We start from the raw sequence: 23,433 nt of genomic DNA, 5'->3' as shown, positions 1-23,433 counted from the left end.
AAATCTATTAGCTGTATTTAGCTGGCATTGGCAATTAAAATCCAGATTCGAAACCTGTATTAACCCCGTGACAGAATATCATGGAATGGTTTGGGTTGGAAGGGATCTTAAAGCTCATCCAGTTCCAACCCCTGCCACGGGCAGGGACCCCTTCCACTGGAGCAGCTTGCTCCAAGCCCCTGTGTCCAACCTGGCCTTGAGCACTGCCAGGGATGGGGCAGCCACAGCTTCTCTGGGCACCCTGTGCCAGTGCCTCAGCACCCTCACAGTAAGAATAAGCCACTAAATAAGAGTAAGCCATAAAGTTTGCAGTACTCATTCAAACTGAGAAACTGCATCTCAGGAGCTACCTGAAGTATCCCAAGCTCCTGCAGTTCCTCTTGTATTCCACAGCCACGTATTTCATAGACAACCTTGCTTCCTGTTCTATAAAACATTACTGAGCTGAGCAATGGACAGAATTACAGATAAATAAGTCCAGGGATTGGAATCCAGTCTCTGAAGGTCCAGTCTGTGCCTGTGGCACGCTCCTGTTTGCAGGCACTGGTGTGACTGTCAGCTTCCAGTAGAGATTGAACAACCGAGCAGAGCCTCCCAAGAGACACCAGCACAGATGCTAGAGTCTAAGTAAGCCAAAACTGGAGTTAGCTCCTTGTCCAAACCAAACGAAACAAAACAAAAAGGCATTCTATAAAACTCTTCCCTTTTAAATATTTAACTCACAATTGTTTGCTCAACCATCCTTTTACCAAATGTGCACACACAGTTCTCCTTGGAGACACTGGCATCCGAGTAAGGCTTATGAAGAAAGTCCAGTTCTTTCGGTTGCTGTCAGTCACGGGGATCTATGAAATTATTAGCCCAAGCTACTAGTGGGAATGGGAGACTTGAAATTAGCTGAATCTATCAGGCCTGGGCAGCTGGGAAGGGAGACAAGCAATTTTTTGAAGAATCAATTTATTGGCTATTAAAGACACGCTTAAAATTAACTGTATCACAGAGCAGAGCACTGCATTTATCTACTTCTGTTGTGGAGAGCATCGCCAGGCTCTCGGTTTCACATGGGTTATAGACTCCATTAATTCCATTTGTTAAGCCGTTGCAAACAGACCCAGTGATGCTGCAGCCCCAGAGATTATGGGATTAAAGTGATATATGAAATAATCTGAAAACAGAGACAGAAGTACACTAATGAAATAGCAATATTGAATTGTATCTTAGTGGATCCTACTGTCAAATAACCAAGTGCCAGAAAACTCACTTGGAAACGCTGAGATATCCTAAGAGATGTTTGTAATAAGTGACTTTCAGACCTAACGACTGATTTCTGTAAGCCTCTTTCATGGATAAAAACCTCTTTCCAGATGTAATTACTGAGTATTTCACATCTCTCTAAATGCAACATTTTGTATTTGCTACAATTTCTTAGCAGTGCATGAACTCGCATTACATTTGAACACTAATGGATATAGCGGCCGTTGTGTTCCTGCATTTAGGTTTTGGGTAAACTCATCAATTTAGCAGACAGTTCTGCAGGACTGGTTCCCAAGTAGCTCTCCACTGATGAAAGGGCAGAGGTTGGGGGTTTGACAGTCGTTTTTACAACGTATTTTAGCCGTGGCTAAAGCTATTGGCCAATTGCAGGCTAAGGGATCAGGTTTGTATTTTATACAAAGCTTCGTTATTCACTACAGCACTCCAAAATTCCACCCCATGGCAGACAGGTGGATGGATGGATGTCTGTATTTCCTGCCACCTCTGCCTGCATTTCCTGCCACCTCTGCCTGCATTTCCTGCCACCTCTGCCTGCATTTCCTGCCACCTCTGCCTGCATTTCCTACCACCTCTGCCTGCATTTCCTACCACCTCTGCCTGCATTTCCTACCATCACCATCTTTGGAAGCTGCGAGCACAGTGTCTCTCAAGTAAAGGCATAACTTCATTTGGCAAACATATGATTAAATAAATTAGAGATATATAAACATCTGTGAATATAAATTTAACATTTCTCTAAATAAATGAATGTCTTTTAATAATTACAAGACAGCCCAAACCAGCCAGCACAACGCTAACATTCCCGACAAAGCACAACTGACTCCTGATGCAGGGCTTCAACTGGAACAGAAAATTCCTGACATTCACATGTAGTTGATTTATTTCTCCCTCCCCAAAATGTTGCCTGTATCTGTACATCACGTAGTAAAGGCACAGGAATAACTGATCTCAGCCCCCAACCCCAGCAGGGCACAAACCACAGAAGATCACTTTACTACCCTACTCCAGCTTCATCTTCAAGTTTCCCTCTAGAACTTTCATTTCATAACCTCTTTTCCCCCAAAAGAGAGCCTTGGTCACGCTGGTATCAGGTACCAGGCCTGTGAATCCATATCTTAGTTTGGAAATGAGTACCTCTTCATTTCACATCCCATTATTTGAATGGTTTTGTCCTAAATCTTCCCTCTTTCTGCTTTCTTCTGCAGACTTCCCACATCACACCAGTTCACGTAAAACCTTGCCCTTCTCAGATGACTGCTGCTCACTCACCATTACCTGAACCTGACAAGTTAGGTGGAAAAAGGCAGACTAGACAGATTTTGCAGTATTTCGGTTACTTGTTCACAAATGACTGAGGTCAGGGAAGAAAACCAGGGCGAAAATACTAACAACACATTTGCATGAGGTTGGTTGAAAGCAAGCTGATAACCCTAAAGTCCGACCCTGCAATATACAGATACACATCTGTCTGTCTCAGTAACTTTGGGGAAATGTTACTATTACTTTTAAAACCCCATAAAGATTCATTTTCCCCGTTGATAGTAATTTCTTGATTGTGTTTTCTTGCATTAAAACTAAATACAAACGACTCGTAAGGATTCATTTGTGTCACTGAGCTGACGTTATAAAACAAACTCTATTGTGGCAGCTAAGTCTTCAAGAGCTTCATGGTCTTTATTTGATTTTAATTAAAAACCTATTTCAGATGCCATACCTGAAAGTCCCTTTACTCCTTTTACATCCTGCTTTGACTCTCTCTGAGGATACATCGGTGTTCACATAAGATATACATGCAGAATACTTGGATTGAGTGGGAATTTGGCAATCCGGTAAATCACAGCATTAGGGAGAAATTTGTACAGTAAGAAAGTAAAAACGACCACTTCAAATGAGGTGTAAAAATGAGGCCTTTAACTACCCCGTTACTACAGATCCCATTTGATCTATACAACAATAGAGCTGTTGAGGGGTTTTTCTGCTATGTGCTGTGTTAAGCACTTGGCATCTTCTCATCCTTGAGGAGGTGCTTGTATTTCAATAGCAGATTTAGTAATTTCTGTGAATCATCACAGGTTTTTTGTGCTGTTTTCTTTCTTTTAGTGCTTTAGGATCCTTTGGGATGAAAAGCTCCATTCTAAAGGCATATTAGTGCTTTTTGTCAAGGATGGGTTGGTTTGCATTTGAAGCAAAACCTTAATTGATGCACTGCTGACTTCTTCCATAAACTTTCAGTAGTTCATCAATGTTAAGCATACAGCACTACCAGTTGCTAATGATTACTGATCTATAGCTAGGGTTTGGTCTAGCTACAAAGTATATTAACTATTGATTAAACTCAGAAGACTTGACTCCTGAGGACCCAATATTGCCTTGCAGTGAAGTCCAGGCACCGAGCCAGCACCCTCAGTGTGACAGAATCAAGCAAAAGGGTTGAGAAGCTGTGGCTGCCCCATCCCTGGCAGTGCTCAAGGCCAGGTTGGACACAGGGGCTTGGAGCAAGCTGCTCCAGTGGAAGGGGTCCCTGCCCGTGGCAGGGGTTGGAGCTGGATGAGCTTAAGGTCCCTTCAAACCCAAACCATTCCATGAGTGGCAGCCGTTTCAGTCAAAGCAGAATTTAGCTCAAATACTTCAAACTTGGGAGGGTAAAAGCAGCATTTCTATCATAACATGATGCTTTTTGAACTGTTTTTGAATGCAGGCATCATGGTGAGTAAGGAGCCCAGCAAATGCTTACTCACCACCTCAGAAAGCGAAGTTGAACCAGCGGCTTCACTCGCACTGGAGATGAAATACGCGCTGGATCCCAACCGGCAGATCAAGAAACGCAACAAAGCCCTCCAGGTGAGATTTAAAGATATCTGCGAGGCCCAGAACGAGCAGAGGGACAAAGAGCTCTCGACCGCACCGGATCCCGACAAGAGAGAAGCCAAGTCCATTTCCTACAAAACCTATCGCAAGTACATGACGGTGCCTGCCCGGAGGTCAATACCCAACGTCACCAAGAGCACAGGAGTCCAGACTTCACCTGATCTTAAGAAGTGTTACCAGACCTTTCCTCTGGACCGGAAAAAAGGGAATATTCTTAAAAGCGCCTCGACCGTCGACACCTTTAAGGGTCAAAACAACGGGTTTCTAATAGATGTGAAGGACAAAGACAGCGGGAGCTCGGGGGAGGCCGTTCAGTGGGGCAGGAAGGCTGGGAGCCTGCAGACAGCAGAGTTCATCTCCCACATCAACGAGCGCTCCAGCGCGGGATCCCGCGACAACGGGGCCGAGGCCTGGGAGAGCACCGGATCGCACAGCTCTCCCATAGGCACACCGCCTCCTCCTCTCCCTAACTCATCCCACCCCGCTTTGGAGGATCCCAGCACCGCTGCCCGGCCGCCCAGCCGAGGGAAACAGGGAGCGGGGAGCGAGGAGGCCACTCAAGCCCTCCACGGGAGGGTCTTCAAGACTGAGGTGGCCGCTGTTTATTTGCCAGCGTCTGGTTCCAACGCCTCCCAGCCCGACTTGTCACACCTCACGGCCGAGACCGAGTGGTCCCCGTGCCCGACAGCCGAGGAGGACAAAAAGCGGACGGTGCACCTCAACGGTGCTCAGCCCCAGGCGGCGGGAGATGCTCGAGCCTGCTCGTCGCGGGCGCAGTGTCAAGCCACCGAATGTAATGAACAGACCCTTCAGCTGAACGTTTCGCCCATGGAGGAGAACCAGCCTTGCCAGACGGCCGTGGCGGTCAGCGAGGAATGCCAACAAATCGTGCCTCACACCGAAGTTGTGGACTTGAAAGCCCAGCTTCAGATGATGGAAAGTTTGATCAGCTCTAGTCAGGAAACCATCAAAGTGTTGTTGGGTGTTATACAGGAGCTAGAGAAAGGAGAAGCTCACAGAGAAGGGTGAGTAGAAGCTGTTTTATGAGTATAAGATGTTTTTAATGCCTTTTCTAACAAGCTCTGCCTTTGAATTTGCCGATGTAAATTTGCACGCACATTCCTCCGCAGCACACCCAGACGTTACACGTGGTGCTTCTCACCTGCTTTAGGCCAGTCCTAGGGAAAACAGCCAGCAGTATTCACAGCTCTCTGCTTGTTTGGGGCTGTAATTAAGTAGTTACTTAACGAAGGACCTATAAAATCTTCTCTTGTACCTATTCTAACGTGCACAGAACAAGACGCTTTCCTAACAGGATTAGTCAGGATGCTTCCTATCAGCAACTCGTGTTAACCATAATACCTCACACAGCATGAAAAGCAGCAGAAAAACCTTAATTCTGTAAGAGACTTACCTCTTTTTAAGATTAAGGGATATTATTCCAACTCTTGATATAATTCCATTAATGGCGTATGAATCTTGTCTGGTTTATTTGCACTTTCTGAATTGTTAATGATATTTCTTTCAGAAGGAAATGAAAAGTTGGCGTATCAAAGTCGTCTTTGCAGCATTCGCACTGCTTTACACACGACAAAAGCATAAAGAAGCTAAATGTTGTTTATCCCTAACTTGCATTACTTAAATCAACCTATAAGCCATTACAGATAGTTACTATGACGTGGTACAACCTTAAGTCTTTACCCGGACAGTTCAACCCACTTCTTACTTTACCTTAATGAGCATTTTGCAGACTTACTTGCCTTAGTTCACTAATCTTGATTCAGCGAACGCACCTCAAGATGTGCACTGTTTGTGTGCTTTTAAATACCTCTGTAATTAAATCCTAACTTCTCCGCGGAAATCTGGATTTTAAAATTAGAAGCCTGTAGCTCGTGCTACTTGAAGCAGTGCGTGTTTGCATCAGAGCCAAAAAGGTACATCTGAAGATTTGCAATTCAACTCTTTCGTTAGCTATGTAGGAATCATCTTGTTAATCCTTAAAAGATGTTGTGCATTAATAAATCATCTGAGCTCTTGGATGATGCTGTCAACGCAGCCTTAGCATTTTTAGTTTACTACTATTCGAGTACCTTGTCAAGTCCTGAATCTTCAGCCCGAGAAGCTTCTTGATCTAGCTGAAGGCAACGCAGGCTTCGATGATCTTAAAGGCTTTTTCCAACCTAAATGATTTTATGATTCCGTGATTTATTTGTTAATTCTTACTCAGAAAAAGTATTCCTCTGACTTTAACCTACACAAACTGCGAGTTGGAGAGAAGTGGCATGCTGTTCGTCCAATCACAGCACGCAGAGAAATAGTTCTTCATCATAACTCATCAGTGAGAGCCCTGTGTGTATCAACACCCACATCTACCCACCAAGTCATCTGCTATAAATACCACTGCTTCCTCCATACACTTGTGTATCCAGTTTTTAGCTTTTCCCAAAGATAGCAGAGCAACAGCAAATACTCTTTTTGTTGCCCTCACGTAAGCAGATCCATTTAATGGAGCCATCACCAGGAGTGTATCCCTGCCCTCAGCACAGAAAAGGTCTTGCCTGAACTATCGATGATTGCTCGTATCTCCCTGTAATCCTTCTGGAGTTGTCAGCCTGACAAAGCAGTAGTCTGCATTAGCCCTAAAATAGCAGAACTATCCATAAATCCCGGTTCTTCAGAATATCTTACTGCCTCTCATACAGACTGTAAGACTACGTGGTATTTGACCAAAAAGAGCTGATTTATGAGCATCCCTTTACTTCCTCCCCCGTAAGTTCCCCAAGTAACGGAGAAATCACCACCTAAATATACATCGCACATTTTGAACATCTTTACAAACATGCTGTGGTATGTGGAAGAGAATTAAAATGCTTTCATGGTCCTTTGACGTTAACTGTAATCAGTGGTTGAGGTTCATTATAAAAATAGGAAGCAAAACGTATACAAATCCAAGTGAGATTTCAGATAAAGGAGTTGTTTTAAACACCACATACAGAGATGCTGTGTTAGCACTTACCAAAAGCAGAACAGGGTTTCTACTTGGAGCCGCTTTCAGCTACACTAATATATGTTCTAGGTATGTCCCAAACATGTCCCCTCCCAGATGTACGTGAAGAACGTAGAGGTGGAGGAGGAGATGCATACTTGCATGTTCTCCTCCTGTTTTAGGAATTCTTGGATTCCAGATCCCTCTAATTTTCTAGTGCCTGGGCTCCATCATTGGCGGTGTTCAAGGCCAGGTTGGATGAAGCCTTGGGTGGGATGGTTTAGTGAGAGGTGTCCCTGTCCATGGCAGGGGGGTTGGAACTGGATGATCTTGAGGTCCTTTCCAACCCCAACTATTCTATGGTTCTATGATTTTAAAGGAGATGACACAAAGGAGTCCAGCTTGGGACAGTGCTGTTCTCCACTGATCACACTCCAGAGCTCAAGGAACACTCCGTTCTCACGCACAGCATCAACACATTATTAACATGAAGCCTGTCTTTATCCCTATTTCTCTCAAATTAGGCAACTATTTCAATAATAGGCTGCCTTGGTTTTTATTAGAATAATCCTTTCCAATTACTGCAGTCATTTCGGCAACACTTTAACCACAGAGACCCACCACTGTACACTATGGATCTTCTCAGTTTTAGCATATTGATCTTTTCTTCCTTGTATAACCAGGTGTTAGGTCAGTTTGTAACAAGAAATTAAAAGCAATCCTAGTGCTACATCTCTGCTTATTGTAATGCATAGGAGATGTCCATCTGCTGAAACAGAAAACAGTGGCCTGTGTTTATGGCACTCTCCTGGTTTTCTGATGCACATTAAATTCCTTACTATAACATACATCAAGAAACAAGTACAAATGCCACGCTCTTGTTAGAGAAACCAAACAAAGAAACTCGGCTAAATCCCTTAATCAGATTTTTCTCCCTTCAAGGAAATCAGTGTTCTTTAAGTGCTGTTGTAGTGCCATGGGACTGGCGCTCAGTGGATTCATTCTCACTAATATGCTGGAGGTCTTGAACTGCTATTACTGCAATTCATCACTAAATGAGTCGATGCCAGCAAAATTGTCTCAGCAGCTCTGAAGATAGTGATATCATCCTTTGGGTGAATATCATCTCTGTATACTTTTCAAAGCATCAGTACTACATTATCTACAATTAGCAACAACAAACAGCACTCAACTCGGTGGAAAAGAAAGGGGAGGGCCATGAGAGAAGGGATTGACATGATGGAGCCGACACTTTGAGGCTGCAGCATGACCAATGTCTTCCTCTGATCTAGGGTCAAGCCCCTTTTATTAGTTACAATGCAAAACTGAGGCCATCAAGAGACACAGTTCTTAACCATCAAGTACTGCATTCACTTTAATGCATTAAAACCATCTAAATAACACAATATAGATTTGGGGATGGGATAGAAATCATGACTCCCCTGTGACCTGCCAACATCAAAAAGAACTATTAAAACTGTCTATTTGTATGCATCATTATTTACTAGATAAGGTAATTATACCTTCCTACGTAGAAAATTCTACCAAAACCAAAGATTGCATCACAGCAAATGTCTGTGTTGACAGACACCGAATGCGTTACATCACATTCCATGTCCGTGTTAAGTCATGCACGAGTCAAAGTAACAGCAGCAGCTTCAGTTAAGTCTTCCTGCTTAAAGTTGAAAGAAACATTGCCTCCTACATGATGCAAGGCACAGCTTTACAACGTAAAACCTGTTTTATGCTCCAAGTGATGTTTGCTTTATCTTCTAGTGAACTATTAGTAATCTATAAACCGTAGGCACATTTGGCTGTATTCAGATGCAGTGCGTTCAACTGAGCAAGCCAAAATCTGCTCTGTGTATGCAGCCTTACTGAGGGCGACGGTATTGAAAGCAAAACGCACATCACTAATCCCAAAACCCGGCTAAGCAACACCTACAGTCCAGAAGATGAACAGCTAATCAGAACTATTTCTGCTGCTGTTGAACACTGATGCCCTGCCCTTTAAATCCTGGCTGTGAGAAGGAAGGGTAATGTGGGGCCCTTCTCATTACACACCAAATGAGCGGTTTGAATGAACGAAGCGCTCAATTTGCCACACAAAACTCAGTCAGTGTGTTTTGACTCCGAGAGGCCAAATGCTGCACCTTAGACCAGAGTTAAATGAATCTGTTTCAGAGATAATTTACATCCATTCATTAGCTGATGGTGGTGCAGGAATTCAAAGAGCTCTCAGCAAACAGGGATGAAACAAGCAGTCCCAGGCTCCTCCAAAGAGGCTTTGAAAGAACGCGTTCTCGTGGGCAGAATTTAAATGTCCTGTTTTTCATGGAACATGGGATATTTGTGTCTCTCATTATCGGTTTGAAGCAGAAAATAAAACAGTTCTGTGTGTGTCTGGATGGACGTTTGTATGACTGTAGTGACAGGACAAGGGGCAATGGGTTAAAACTTAAACAGGGGAAGTTTAGATTGGATCTAAGGAGGAAATTCTTTCCTGTTAGGGTGGTGAGGCACTGGAATGGGTTGCCCAGGGAGGTTGTGAGTGCTCCATCCCTGGCGGTGTTCAAGGCCAGGTTGGATGAAGCCTTGTGTGGGATGGTTTAGTGTGAGGTGTCCCTGCCCATGGCAGGGGGGTTGGAACTGGATGATCTTGAGGTCCTTTCCAACCCTAACCATTCTATGATTCTATGATACAGAAGAGGAGAGCTTCACCTGATGCAGACAAAGCACTCAAGTACTTCTGGCTTCCAAATCCACCAGAATCATCCTTGGGATCACAAGAGTTGAGCATAAACGTACAGCAACTCAGGAACGACGACAAATGAAAGTGAGGTAGCCACAGCAATTAGTGCTCAGCTTTGCTTTTCCTCTTCCTTTCAAGTCCAGCCCAGCCTTTCAGCTCAGATGAAGCAGACCAAGTAAATCAAGGTAGCAACAGCCTCTGCTAACTCAATCCATCTGCACACACGAACCAGCACTCTTAAATCTTGGGAGTTCTTTATTCCACATAAGGAGAAAAGGAAGCTGTTAGAGTTTACAGGAACACAGCTCCTGAAAGCACAGCCTTTGGCAGTAACCTGCAGAAATAACATGCCATGGCTTCATCTGGGTTTCCCCCGCCCCGCCTTTGGATTTGCTTTCTCAATTCCAGACGTGGCAAAGGAGAAGTTTAACAAAACCATTTCTAAGAGAAAACCTGGAAATGGAGGGAGGAAAATATAACCACAGAAGAGAGCTGCACGACACATACATATGTGGAAGCCAGAGAGCGCACAATGGATTCCACGGTGCCACACAAACTGCATCATATACCGAGTGGCACCGGGTTTTAAGTGGCTTTGGAACAGGACTGCCACAATTCCCTTTATTTTCAGCTCTGATCTTTACAGGCATGCACTTTGCCTGTCCTTTGGAGCACTCGCATTCATTCTATGACTTTACCTGAGATCACCTCCTAAATTCTTACCTCGTCACCCTCGCTACAGTTGCTGTATTTCAGAGTAGGCATCACAGATAGTGCCTGACCACAGAGACACCAAAACGCCTTAGAGACTGTAACGATTCACCTTTCCAAGGCAGACACAGGAAATGTCCTTGGATGCATCTTCCCTAGTGGGAGTGCGTTGGGGATCTTGCGCTCTTTGGGCCAGCGGATGGTTGGGCTGTTTGGTTTTGTCTTTTTGAAGTTCTAATGCATACGTACCATTTTCTCTGCTGTTTCTTCTAATACCAGTCTTAAGAGTGAACCATACAACTACTGTAGCAGCAGTCTTCATTTTCTAGCTCCAACACAGACAGAACACCCTTCAGTTCCTTGACTTACATTCATACGTATAACTGCTCCCTCACTTGTTCTTACTATACAGTCACTTCTGATCATTAAAAGCTGAACTATCAGGCTTTGTCACTGCCCAAAAGGTATACGTGTCACGCTAAACTTAGAGCCATATCCAAGCAAAATGCATTCTGTGATCATTTATGCTTCTCCATTATGCCACTAAAGCAGCTTTAAGTCAAATTCTTTGCATTTGGAGCCGTGAAGGGTCCTACCCTCATGCCCTGTGCTCATTTCCCAATTACAGCTCATCTGTCAGCCATCACTCAGACACTCACTTATCCTGAAAGCAGGGAAAGTATTAAGATGCAATAAAAGCCCATTTACCTGCCCTCACCATAAGTAGCCTGGTTTTCTGAGCTATAAAGCAGTATTCCAGCCTTCTCCCTTTTGTATTCCTCCCAAACTGATGCCTCTCAGAGCTCAATGTACCTCGTCACAGCGCAGTCATTCTATGCCAAAACTGCTATTTCCTAATGCAGACTATTTCAATACCTATTGTCAGTCCCCATGACCCCCCTCTTTATCTCAGTCACCCCAAATGAAAGCTAATTGGGTAAGATCCATCATTGCAAGATTCCATATCATTCAAAGTAAAACATCCAGCATCACCCAAGGTTTAAAAATTTATTAGAATCCCAGCCTGGTTTGTGTTGGAAGGGACCTTAAAGCTCATCCAGCTCCAACCCCTGCCACGGGCAGGGACCCCTTCCACTGGAGCAGCTTGCTCCAAGCCCCTGTGTCCAACCTGGCCTTGAGCACTGCCAGGGATGGGGCAGCCACAGCTTCTCTGGGCACCCTGTGCCAGCGCCTCAGCACCCTCACAGGGAAGAGCTTCTGCCTAAGAGCTCAGCTCAGTCTCCCCTCGGGCAGGTTCAAGCCATTCCCCTTGGCCTGTCCCTGCAGGCCCTTGTCCAAAGCCCCTCTCCAGGTTCCCTGCAGCCCCTTCAGGCACTGGAGCTGCTCTCAGGTCTCCCCTTCAGGAGCCTTCTCTTCTCCAGGCTGCCCCAGCCCAGCTCTCTCAGCCTGGCTCCAGAGCAGAGCTGCTCCAGCCCTCGCAGCATCCCCATGGCCTCCTCTGGCCTCGCTCCAGCAGCTCCACGTCCCTCTTGTGCCGCTGCCCCAGAGCTGGATCAGGACTGCAGGGGGGGTCTCCCCAGAGCGCAGCAGAGGGGCAGGATCCCCTCCCTGAGCTGCTGCTCACGCTCTGGGGGTGCAGCCCAGCACACGGGGGTGGTTCTGGGCTGCAAGAACACACTTTTTCTGAGTTTGATTACTAAGAGCCAACGTGGAGTTAGAGGTACCGGGGCAGGTAACAGGAGTGTTTCGTAGGCCTTTAAAACTTGATTACATTTGTATTTTAGGTAGGAGTTTTCATTCGGGTTGGATTTATTCTCTTGCACTTAACCAAAGCTACAGACGGAATTGTCAGAGTGGATAAAAAGGGCAAACTTTCACAGTTCACAAACATCCCTGGAACAGATCTAATAGTTATCAGAGTACCAGACACGGTAACATTTAAGATAAAGAGCACTGTGCTAAATAACCCCGCTATCAGTAGTAGCTCATCTATCAAACATCCTTTGTTGGGAATACAGTGGTAGGAGGTTTTCAACAAGCAAACGATGATGAACACGAATGAAAAGTGAGCTGTTAGCAACAGCCAGTATGTGGAATAAAGACAGAACAAACAAAGAAGAAGAAACACAATCTTTTTAGCAGAGTTACCTGATCTTAATGCGTACTATGTTTTCTCAAAGGACACTAGGAGCACGCTAAGTCTTGGGGAAAAAAAGCCCTTATTTTTCTACTATATTGCAGCTTTTTATCTGCATATACTATACAGGCACAATTCTATGAAACGGTATTTGAAGTACTCAGAAGAAGAATTTGATTTATATCAAGCTGCTATTGAATAGACTTTAAAACCAAGATGAACTGTCAGCCTCCACCTCCCCATTTGAGCAGGGCTCGGCACCGCTTCAGCCTTTGCAGTGCAATCAAAGTTCAAGGCATTGCCTGCAGATTGGCTGCAGTGACGCCAAGGCCAAGAAAAGCAAACTCCCCCAATTCAAAGCTGGAATCACTGATGAAGTCTCATAATGAACAGTGAGAAACAGTGTCAGCAGGCTACGTTCTTGCTAAATATATCTGAACTGCTGCAGATCGCACGGGAAGCTTTGCCAACTGTCACCGAGCCGTCCAAATCACATACCTGCAAGGAAGAGGTTTTCTGCTAAATCAGGCTTTGACAGAGGATGTTATTTAGGTACTGAATTAACCAGTTTTCACTTCACACAATTAGAATAATCCTTTAATAACTGCATTTTGACTGTCAGTACTACTAGAATCCAAAGAGACAGAGCAATGAGCCAGGTAAAAATGAGACAGAATGAGCTTTACAGTGTCACATTTCTCACTGCTGTTCGTGTGCCACAAGCTTAATCCCCAGATTTCTAATTGACACCTACTTCTGAGCCCCTGTGTTCACACACAGAGATATTTATCTCTTATCATGACTAGGGAACAAGGGATTGGATGGCCAATGTTAGTAAAAGGACTTGTCTGAAGAGAGATGGGTGTTTTAAACTGTTGAGGCTCCCAGCTCCCCAGGTTCTAGAATTGAGACATAGAGATGCAGTTCAGGCTTTGGAAAGCTCCTGTTCTTACATTCATGGAACTGATGAAGAGTTGACCTGAACTCAAGTGTGGACTGTTTCAGTATCTGGAGGAAAACATCTTTTAAGTGAAGAGCTGCCAGGCATGTGTCTGCCCATCCTCGCTCCGTGCCTCCTCCATCACTGCTGGCTTCTTCAGTTCTAGAGCCAGGAACTGGTCCCTGATCAGATCTTGATAAAAATAAGGTGGTCTGCACTGGTTTGTAGCTCTTAACGGCTTCATTTTGAGCTTTGAAAATACAGAGGGTTTTTGAAGACAGATGAGTGAATAGATGACCAGGTTTTGATATATAGAGCAGTCCGATACAGGGTTTGCTGTCTGCAGTCAACACTAGGTTATCCTTCTCTGTCATTGAACCTTTTTTCCTTGTTATAAGCATTTAGAAAAGCAGCAGTTTAACAGAAGCCTTAAGTGAAAATAGGACAATTCTGAGCTTTTTGTGAGTATTTACTGTGATTAGTTTTGCAGCTCATGGAGCAGCAGACAGGAATCAGCTGTGTTACAGGTCAACCAAGGAAAACTTCCATGCAAAAGGAGGCTGGAAATCACTCCAAACATGCCCAGCTGTGCTTAACCCTCTTTAACTGATCAGATGATGCTGGAGGATGTTTTTCACCACATCAGTTGCTGCATGAACCCACCAGAAGAGGAGACACAGCACTGTACTGGGTGTACTACAGCGTTTTCCTTTTGGTTCCAGTCTCCAGAGAAGAAATGATAGAAGCCGAGTGTGACCTAATAACTCATCGGCACGAGAGCCTGGGCTGTAGGGATGAGCAGAGGTATTTTGATGTTAACAAGGCAATTCACACTCTGCAGTAGTTCAGACTGACATGACTTACATCATATCCTTGGGAAATGCAAGGAGATTTGTTTACTTCACTGTCAGCCACACAAGCTCAGAAAGAACTCCAAGGGATGGGACCTTTCCGAGCATCTGTGTACAAGGTGCAAGCAAGTGAGGCTCTACACACCCTCCTAGAGTAAAAGCTACCATTACTTAAGGAAATAAGAGAACAGGAAGTACTGAGACCTGCAAAGAGTTATTCAAGCTGTGACAGAAAGAGTTCAGCACTTCCATGGTCCTTCCTAATGTTTTTTATTCGCCATACAGTTCCTCATCCTTCCTGCAAGTACCACAGAATCGGCTATATCAGTGGTCAGCAACTCATACACCATGGTCCTAATGCTATGCTACTGTGCAATATTGCAATTTTAACCAAGTTCTTTGGTTTGCATATAGTATGGCTGATGTAGTTGTCACTCGAAGCTGGTATAGGCTTACTGATGTAGAGGACAGACTGAGATGAGCTCTTAGGCAGAAGCTCTTCCCTATGAGGGTGCTGAGGCGCTGGCACAGGGTGCCCAGGGAAGCTGTGGCTGCCCCATCCCTGGCAGTGCTCAAGGCCAGGTTGGACACAGGGGCTTGGAGCAAGCTGCTCCAGTGGAAGGGGTCCCTGCCCGTGGCAGGGGTTGGAGCTGGATGAGCTTTAAGGTCCCTTCCAACCCAAACCAGGCTGGGATTCTGTGATTCTACATGTCTGGTTTTCTGGTGACAACATCCTACAGTGAGGAAGCCACGCTTGGGCTGGGTGACCATGTTAAGCATCTACTGTGACCCTGCTTGATCTGTATTTTACTGTTATTCATCCCTTGACAAGCCTATTTTTCAGTCCCTCCTATTCTATGATTCTGTGGGATTTCCTGTCCTCCTGGGGAATGAAGCTCTCTGTACCATGCCATAGGATTCTATGCAATGCATAGTTCTATTTGAGCTTGCACTGAAATCTCTATCACTTGGAAATGATCAAAAACCACCACAGACTCCTCATTTCTCCCATCTTCCCTCTTTTACAGGAACAATACCTGTGAGCAGCCTTCTTAATTTGAAAGTCTAAGTCAAGCAAAATCCAAAGTGTTTATTTTAATACAGCTATTACCCATAGAAACGCTATTAGTTTATACCTATGAAACACCCTTTGCTCTGATGGGTTGAGAGGGTTTCATCTGCATTAGAACCGTGCTGCTATGAATCTCAGTGCTGTGGCTGATGAAGGTCTATTACCACAGAGCAAGAGCTGGATAATCTCCCTGTAGCTGAGAATCCATTCAGCTCTAGGCAGGAGCACCAGGGAGCCGGTCCCCAAAATCACATGCAGAAGGAATTCATTATAAAATGCGGTGGATTTGGAGGTGGAAGAGGAAGGTTGACACGCTCTGAAGCTGCAGTTAAACGATGGGCACGAGAGACATGATGATGCGCTGTGGGTTCAGGAGTCTCGGGGCATCCAAGTAATGATGCTCTGAGGTCAGGAGTAAACCACAGCAAAGAGATTGGGAGTGTGAGGGGTAAAGAGACAGACCTCATCCGAGCGTAACCACCCGAGTGTGCTCCCTGATAACTGCTGGCAGCGTCTGGCCTCAGAACTACACGCCAGGAATACAGATGCTATTCATGCAGAGCAAATAACTTCCCTGAATTATCCATAACACAAAGCTTTGACATTTTAATTCTCCTCCTGACTTCTCTGATGAGACAACAGAGGCACAAACATTCAAGAGAGATGCTAGACCCTGTGCGCACCTAATTCCTGTGAGGCTTTGTGATGTCCCTTGAAATGCATTTTAATTCTCTCCATTCTCAGTGGGGGGTTTTCTGTCCAATCACTAGACACCCCTATTAAAATATGGGGGTCATTGTGGGCTTTTGTAATCACTTCACTCCCCAACTAACCCGAGTCTAATATAAAACGTATTTATGGGGTGAAAGCGCTTCAATTGGTATCTTGGGAGCCATGGCATCCACCCACAGTGCAAATACCTCAAAAAGAGAATTAGTCATCTGCTTCCAACTGTCAGGATTCAGTACGAGACAACAAAGTACTGTCTTGGAAACAGGCTGAAAAACCTCACCACTGAGCTCCTGTACATTTCAAAGTATTTTCAGAAACCCAATGAATAATATCAGCCCTGGAATAACGAGACAGATAAGGGGGGAATAAAAGTGGAAAAAAGATTCTGGTATTATTTTAGAGCATCAGAAAATTTCTGCTTTCATCCTCTGCCATCAGTTAAAAGAAGACTTTCAAAAAATGAGGCAGTGGATTTGTGCAGCGTTTCTTTTGCCTTATTTTGGTGTGTGTTTAAACATAGAATCCCAGCCTGGTTTGGGTTGGAAGGGACCTTAAAGCTCCTCCAGCTCCAGCCCCTGCCATGGGCAGGGACCCCTTCCACTGGAGCAGCTTGCTCCAAGCCCCTGTGTCCAACCTGGCCTTGAGCACTGCCAGGGATGGGGCAGCCACAGCTTCTCTGGGCACCCTGTGCCAGCGCCTCAGCACCCTCACAGGGAAGAGCTTCTGCCTAAGAGCTCATCCCAGTCTCCCCTCGGGCAGGCTCAAGCCATTCCCCTTGGCCTGTCCCTACAAGCCCTTGCAATGACAGCAAATCCTGACTACAGGTCTGTGAGACTTTGCTAGGAAATTCGGGCAGCAGCTTCCAACTGTGTGGAGCTGGAGGTATGAGAGCTGAAGCCCATCTCGGGTCTCTGCAGGAACTACGGAGCAGTGTCAAAGAGCCGGCTTCCACTCTCAATTATAACACAACCAATCTATTGCACATATAAGTCAGCTCAACCCAACCTGATGCAGGACACACTGAAGCACCTATTTCTGTAGCTGCTCTGAGCAATGTAAGACTATCCACACTGCTGGTGGAGTTAACCCACACTTTGTCACATAAAGGGGAGCAGATCCTCTCAAACACAAGTCTGTGTTCAAAAAACATGTAGATGAGGCCCTTAATGACATGGGTTAGTGGTGGCCTTGGCAGTGCTGGGGTAGAGCTTGGACGTGATGATCTTAAAGGTCTTTTTCAACTTAGCTGATTTGCTGATTCTGTGTTTAGTGGGAGACACACCAAGGATGCTCCCAGGGCTGGTAATGGTGAAGCAAAAGAGCAATGCCAACAAACAACAGAAGACAGAAAACATCTCCAGGTGAAAGGCAGGGAAAAAACAAAAAGGCAGAGAAACCAACAGGAAACCCCAACACACCTGTGAAAAGGATGAAACAATTCAATGTTTGCATCAGCTGTAGACGTCAAACAAAAAAGCCCCAAGATGATTGCTCAAAGCACAATACTGCTGACTCTTGAGCTTTATGAGGCTGTACTGCTATCATCTACAAGTCAAAACTGCTAACTGTAATGTAGGCATGTAATGAAAACCCAGGAGGAAGAGGGCTAAAGCAGTGTTCAGCTGGGCAAGTGATTTTGCAGAAGACCTTTGTACGAGCCAAACACTGACTTGAGATGTTTATACGTGCACATACCTGCTGGTTTGATGGTAGAATGTAAGTTCTTAAGGGAATAGATACTCACCTGCACCTAAGAGGCAGATATTCATCCAGCAGGAACATGATTTTGCTGATACAAATGGGTTTACATGGGGCTTTCCACTGAGCTAGAATAGCAGATCTTTCTTAGAGTAGACTAAACCTATATGGCTAAGCTGATTTTAACCTACAAAACATATACAAGTGACATCCCTGCAGTTTACATAGGTAAAACATGATTCAAGTCAAAAGGACAGCTGAGACACACATGACATAGTGCAGTCATCTTACTCTTCCAAAAGACAAATTATGTTGATAGTATGGACAATTTTCCCTTGACGCATAGTTATTAGTAATACTTTAGAGTAGAAAACAACGGGGTTTAGAGGTTTCCACCAGACTCTTTGTGCTAGAGCCATGACTCTGTACAGACAGATAACATTAGTGTGTTTAGCATGGCCCAGCAGGAGCAGGCCATGCAAGGAAACACAATACCCATCTATAGAAAGATTTAGGGAGAACCACGGCCTACGCTTCCTCAGCTATTCAACATGGCCAGAACTGTCACTTGAAAACCACTTCAAAGGCCCACTGCCTGCTTAAGATAACTTGTTTCACTGTATTTTAACACAAACACCAATAAAAAGAAGACTCTTGAAGTCTGTTTATCCTCTTGTTGGCGGTAATACATCAAAAGCGTGATGAACATCAGTATCCTCTAAAGAGCACACCCATCAGTGCATAAAGGTGCTCTGAAGCAAAGCCACTTGTGTAAAACCATGCCATTAAGTCACTCAGTATGAAGTACTCCCTGCATCCCAGCAGATAGGGGAAGACATCCAGATGGAACAGATCTATCCTTCCAAATTGCTTTGTAATCCCTGGCAGTGCTCAAGGCCAGGCTGGATGGGGTTGGAGCAAGCTGCTCTCAGTGGAAGGGGTCCCTGCTCGTGGCAGGGGTTGGAACTGGATGAGCTTTAAGGTCCCTTCCAACACAAACAATTCCAGGATTCTATGTTCAGGATACTTGAGTTAGTGCCTCTTCCCTAGCCACCAACTGAAAACTAGGGAAAAAACAGCATATCCAGATCTGAGCTTTTCCCCCCTCTCAGCAAAATGGGGTCTCCAATTTGTACAAGCCAAAAAACCTACTCAAATGCCAAGATTTGGATGTTCCAGTTGGTATTTTCAAGAAGAGCCTCAAGCAGGTTCAGGAATTCTGCATTTTACAGGGGTTCTGAGGGTGTCATTCCCTCAGGCTGCCTGAAAATTGCAGCCTATTATTAGTCGTTGCCAGTCCGTGTCAGCAAAACGGTGGCTCTTCATTATAATATTTTAATACTTGGAGGTGTTAATTGGGGTTAAGCTCAGGATGTGCCAAGAATGCTGAAAGAAATGCAAGAAATGAAAGCCTCCTGCAAATAATACGTAATGGAGAACACAAGCAGGTGTGGAAAACTGAGTACGGAGGCGAGGTATCACTGCCAAGGTGACTCAGCCAGGTGGATGCAGCCACAGCAACACAACTAACCCAGATGCAGCCTTCTCCAGCACCTGACCACACAGCACCACATCCCACATGAGGTTAAGCATGTCCATCTGTGTGCACCCATATGAAAGATGAAGATATAAGATGTAAGGTATCAAAGAATGAAGCTATTGGAGTAATGACTGCTTTTAGTGTACATCAAGACATATTAAGTAGTATAAAATACAGTAATATTATGAATACCAGGGATGCTCATTAAACAAATACATGCATTCAGTTCCTTCCTTGCAGATCAGCACGCACGCCATCAAACTAGGAATGAATAGTGCTGTGCTGACTTCCTATACTGACAGGATTAGCCCCCCCATACGTGTGTGTGTGTATATGTATGTATACATATAAACACATATATATCACACTCAGCTCTATCTTCTTCATCATTTTGGGGGTAACAGAAACAAATCGTAAGGTTGTCATGGTTTAAACCCAACCACAAACCTCGTTCACTCACTCCCCCCCTTCTTGCCCTCCCCCTGCTCCTGGAGGGACGGAGAGGAGAATCGAAAAGAATGCAACTCCCACGGGTTGAGATAAGAACAGTTCAGTAACTAAGGTATAACACAGATCACTGCTGCTACCACCAATGATAATAATGCTAAAGGGAATAAGAAGAAAGAATACAACACCTCAGCACCAGCCAACAGATAACTCGCCCCACTCCCCTCAGCCGAGCACCAACCGATACCTCCTCCAACCCTGCAGTCCCAGCCCTTCCGGGGTAACTCCCAGTTACATCCCGGCCATGCCGTGCTGTGGTATGGATACCTCTTTGGTCAGTTTGGGTCAGGGGTCCTGTCTCTGCTTCCTCCCGGCCTCCCCTCCTCCCTGGCAGAGCATGAGGCTCACAAAGTCCTTGGTCAGACCAAACATTTGAGCAGCAACTGAAAACATCGGCGTTATCAGCGCTGTTCCCAGGCCAAAAGATCAAAACACAGCACTGCACTAGCTACTAAGAAGGAGAAAAATGACTGCTACTGCTGAACCCAGGACAAAGGTAGCAAAGGTTCTCCCCAGAAAGCAGAACTCCTTAAACCAAAAGATTTCCTTCAGCAACCATGAGAGAAATATTTTTCCTAGTAAGAACTAAAACATCTGTTGTATTAAGATCACCAAGAAAAGAATAAGGAATTGCTGGTTGGTGGGCGAAGAGGTTAGATTTGGTTGGGTCTTCGAAGAATCCCATACTGCTTTGAGCTGAAGGGACCTTAAAGCTTATCCAGTTCCAACCCCCTGCCATGGGCAGGGACACCTTCCACTGCCTTCAGATTGCACCTCACATCTTCATACCAATAGATGTGCACTGTACAAGACAGGACTTTGCACTCTCCCCTTTCAAGCTCAAGACGTCTTTCCTGCTCCTGGTACGCCACTGCTTGCCTGTCAGTTTTACAGAGACAAGGGCAAAAAAGGCTATTTTTGTGCATTCCAAACCCTGCACGTGTTAGGAGACCTGATGCGAGCTGTCTGCACTGCAGCACAAACACGCAAACCTCTGGGTTGAAGAGCCCTTAGGAGCACCCAAAGACCACACCATGCGAGGGGAGCCAGAAGGAAGCCAGGAGACAGAGATGACAACCAGAAGGGCAAAATCTACCACCTCTCCTTCAACATTCACCTTTTTTGGTCACACCTGAGTACCCAAAACGTAACTGCATCCCCATTTCACTTCAAAGGTGATGGGTTTCAGTCTGCCTTGGGAGCACTTTCCTGTTAGGGTGGTGAGGCACTGGAATGGGTTGCCCAGGGAGGTTGTGAATGCTCCATCCCTGGCAGTGTTCAAGGCCAGGTTGGATGAAGCCTTGTGTGGGATGGTTTAGTGTGAGGTGTCCCTGCCCATGGCAGGGGGGTTGGAACTGGATGATCTTGAGGTCCTTTCCAACCCTAACTATTCTATGATTAGGTTCAAACTTCAGAAAGAACGGAGGATAAAAGGGAGCGCCTGAAGCAGATTATAACATGTAATACTACTAAAACCACTGAGGCATTCCCAAAATCAGGATATTAAGATTGGTAAAATGAGCTGCAAAGCTTAATGCTGAGGTGATTTTTACGTGAAATACATTGCCCACGGGATTCACAGCTTGGGCAGGGGGGGTTACTCCTGGCTCCCAGGCATCTCAGTACAAAGTGAAATACTCCAGTTTGGATCTGAACCAGATCAAACCCAACTTTAACTTCCCTAAAAAGAATCGTAGAATCACAGAATAGTTCGGGTTGGAAAGGACCTTAAGATCATCCAGTTCCAACCCCCCTGCCATGGACAGGGACATCTCACACTAAACCATCCCAAACAAAGGTAATGAAAAACAAAGCTGTAGGAGTCTTTGGTGAAAAACATCCCAATTTACAGGTTTTGTGCTTACTGAAAGTAACAACTGGTTTAGCAATGAAGAATAAAGTTACTGGCCTCTAACCTGAGCTCTTCTGCACTGGAATACCCTTAAAACCATTTTAAAGGGGAGGAGAAAAGTAGCTTATTCAAAATACCCCACCTCACAAGGGAAGAATAACCACCCAGAACTCTGCTCTCCTGAACTGATACCCAGACTGTGCTCACAAACTGATTGTAGCAGTTAACACTGGTAGGAGGCTCTGTTTTTCAGTAAGCCTGTGTTGCAAATCAACCTCACTGCCCAAGATGTATATGGGAACGTTACGCCAATAGTGAAATCCTTGTTGGCACGCAGTAGATAAATTCTGTGCATGTGCTTATGCAGATGTGAAAACAAGCAAGTGAGAGTCCAAAGCCCTGGGGTGTCAACAACAGAATTCTTCCCTGAAGAGCTTAATTTGTATAGGAATAATTGAATTTATACTGATCTAACACTCGCATACGCAGCCCCGGCTAAGAGCTATCAAAGCGCCGCATGGAAACCAAACGCTGTGACACCATGCAGCGTTCTTGGGCCTTACAAAGAGGTCTGACTGATAGGATGGTTCAGAGAAGGCAACACTGCTAAATCTGTGGCTTGAAAAGAAAATAATCCCTGAAGAGCTACGAATATTCAATAAGGAAAATGATGCTTTTAAGTTCATTGTGAATGACATACAACTAGGAAAAATCTAGCTGTATCACAGCTAACAGTAAAGCTTGTCAATGACAGCGGTGCTAAAACCAAGTGGTCAGTTGAGAAACCAGGATTTCAAGCTGATCATCTAAAAATCATATAGTTATTAAATATTTGTATCAAAGGACCATTTTTGTCAGCTGAATGAGTTGGCCTTGTACCATAAAGTAGGAAATAAGGTTTTAAGTACTTGAATGTCAGGAATTATTGTGCACTTGAAGATCATCATGCTTTAGAAATATAAATACAATACGGAAAACTTGAGCTTTAGGAAGATACCCAAGTACCTACGTTTATTCAATGCCTTATTGTTAATATGATATTAAAACCACTGTAAATTACAGAAGCAGGACTATAGTTTATGACCGAACCAGTACATCCACATAAACACCAAACAGAGCATGGCTTTTGCCAAGTACCAACCAGTACTGGGGAAATTTATCCCAACTAAAATGCTATTTTTATAAGATGGACACGGTGCTGGTGGGATCTGCTTGGTAGAGCCTCATAGTAACTAAAGCAGTGATGACACATGCTTCTGTGTAGCATGGTATCATAGAATGGTTTGGGTTGGAAAGGACCTTTATTAAAACCCTTAAGCAGTGAAGGGGCAGCCAAATGTGAGTACATAAACCCTGCGGCACCATGTACAAACAGGAGAAAGGGGAAGAGAAGAGAAGGTTATTATTCTACAAGCCAGAGAACTAACCAATTTGAATGGTGGTTTGTAGGGGTACGCAGATGAATTCAAATGTCCCAACTTAACTTGGTACCCAGCATGGTGGGTTTATGCTTTTACCTGTAGAGAAGCACTTGACCAACTGTGCTCCTCT

At 44.8% G+C, this 23,433-nt stretch overlaps 2 protein-coding genes across 5 annotated transcripts in view; one reads left to right on the top strand and one right to left on the bottom strand.

The window, feature by feature from the left end:
• The window catches only part of DOCK1 (dedicator of cytokinesis 1), a 320,534-nt gene that overhangs the window by 187,207 nt on the left and 109,894 nt on the right, over window positions 1–23,433 (bottom strand). The gene's annotated exons all lie outside the window — the stretch shown is intronic.
• INSYN2A (inhibitory synaptic factor 2A) overlaps window positions 1–23,433 on the top strand; it is a 47,565-nt gene that overhangs the window by 11,714 nt on the left and 12,418 nt on the right. For 2 of the 3 annotated variants that reach the window (XM_065672476.1, XM_065672477.1), the window contains exon 2: window positions 3,974–5,168. In XM_065672476.1, the coding sequence (XP_065528548.1) occupies window positions 3,979–5,168 (1,190 nt within the window). In that variant the 5' untranslated portion in view covers window positions 3,974–3,978. Of the gene's footprint in view, window positions 1–3,973; window positions 5,169–5,671; window positions 6,200–23,433 lie in introns of those variants that run through there. The other variant, XM_065672478.1, reaches the window with a different exon arrangement.

This window comes from Lathamus discolor, chromosome 3 (assembly GCF_037157495.1).
Source record: "Lathamus discolor isolate bLatDis1 chromosome 3, bLatDis1.hap1, whole genome shotgun sequence".
Classification (NCBI taxonomy): domain Eukaryota; kingdom Metazoa; phylum Chordata; class Aves; order Psittaciformes; family Psittacidae; genus Lathamus; species Lathamus discolor.
This window is presented reverse-complemented; position numbering and strand designations above follow the sequence as displayed.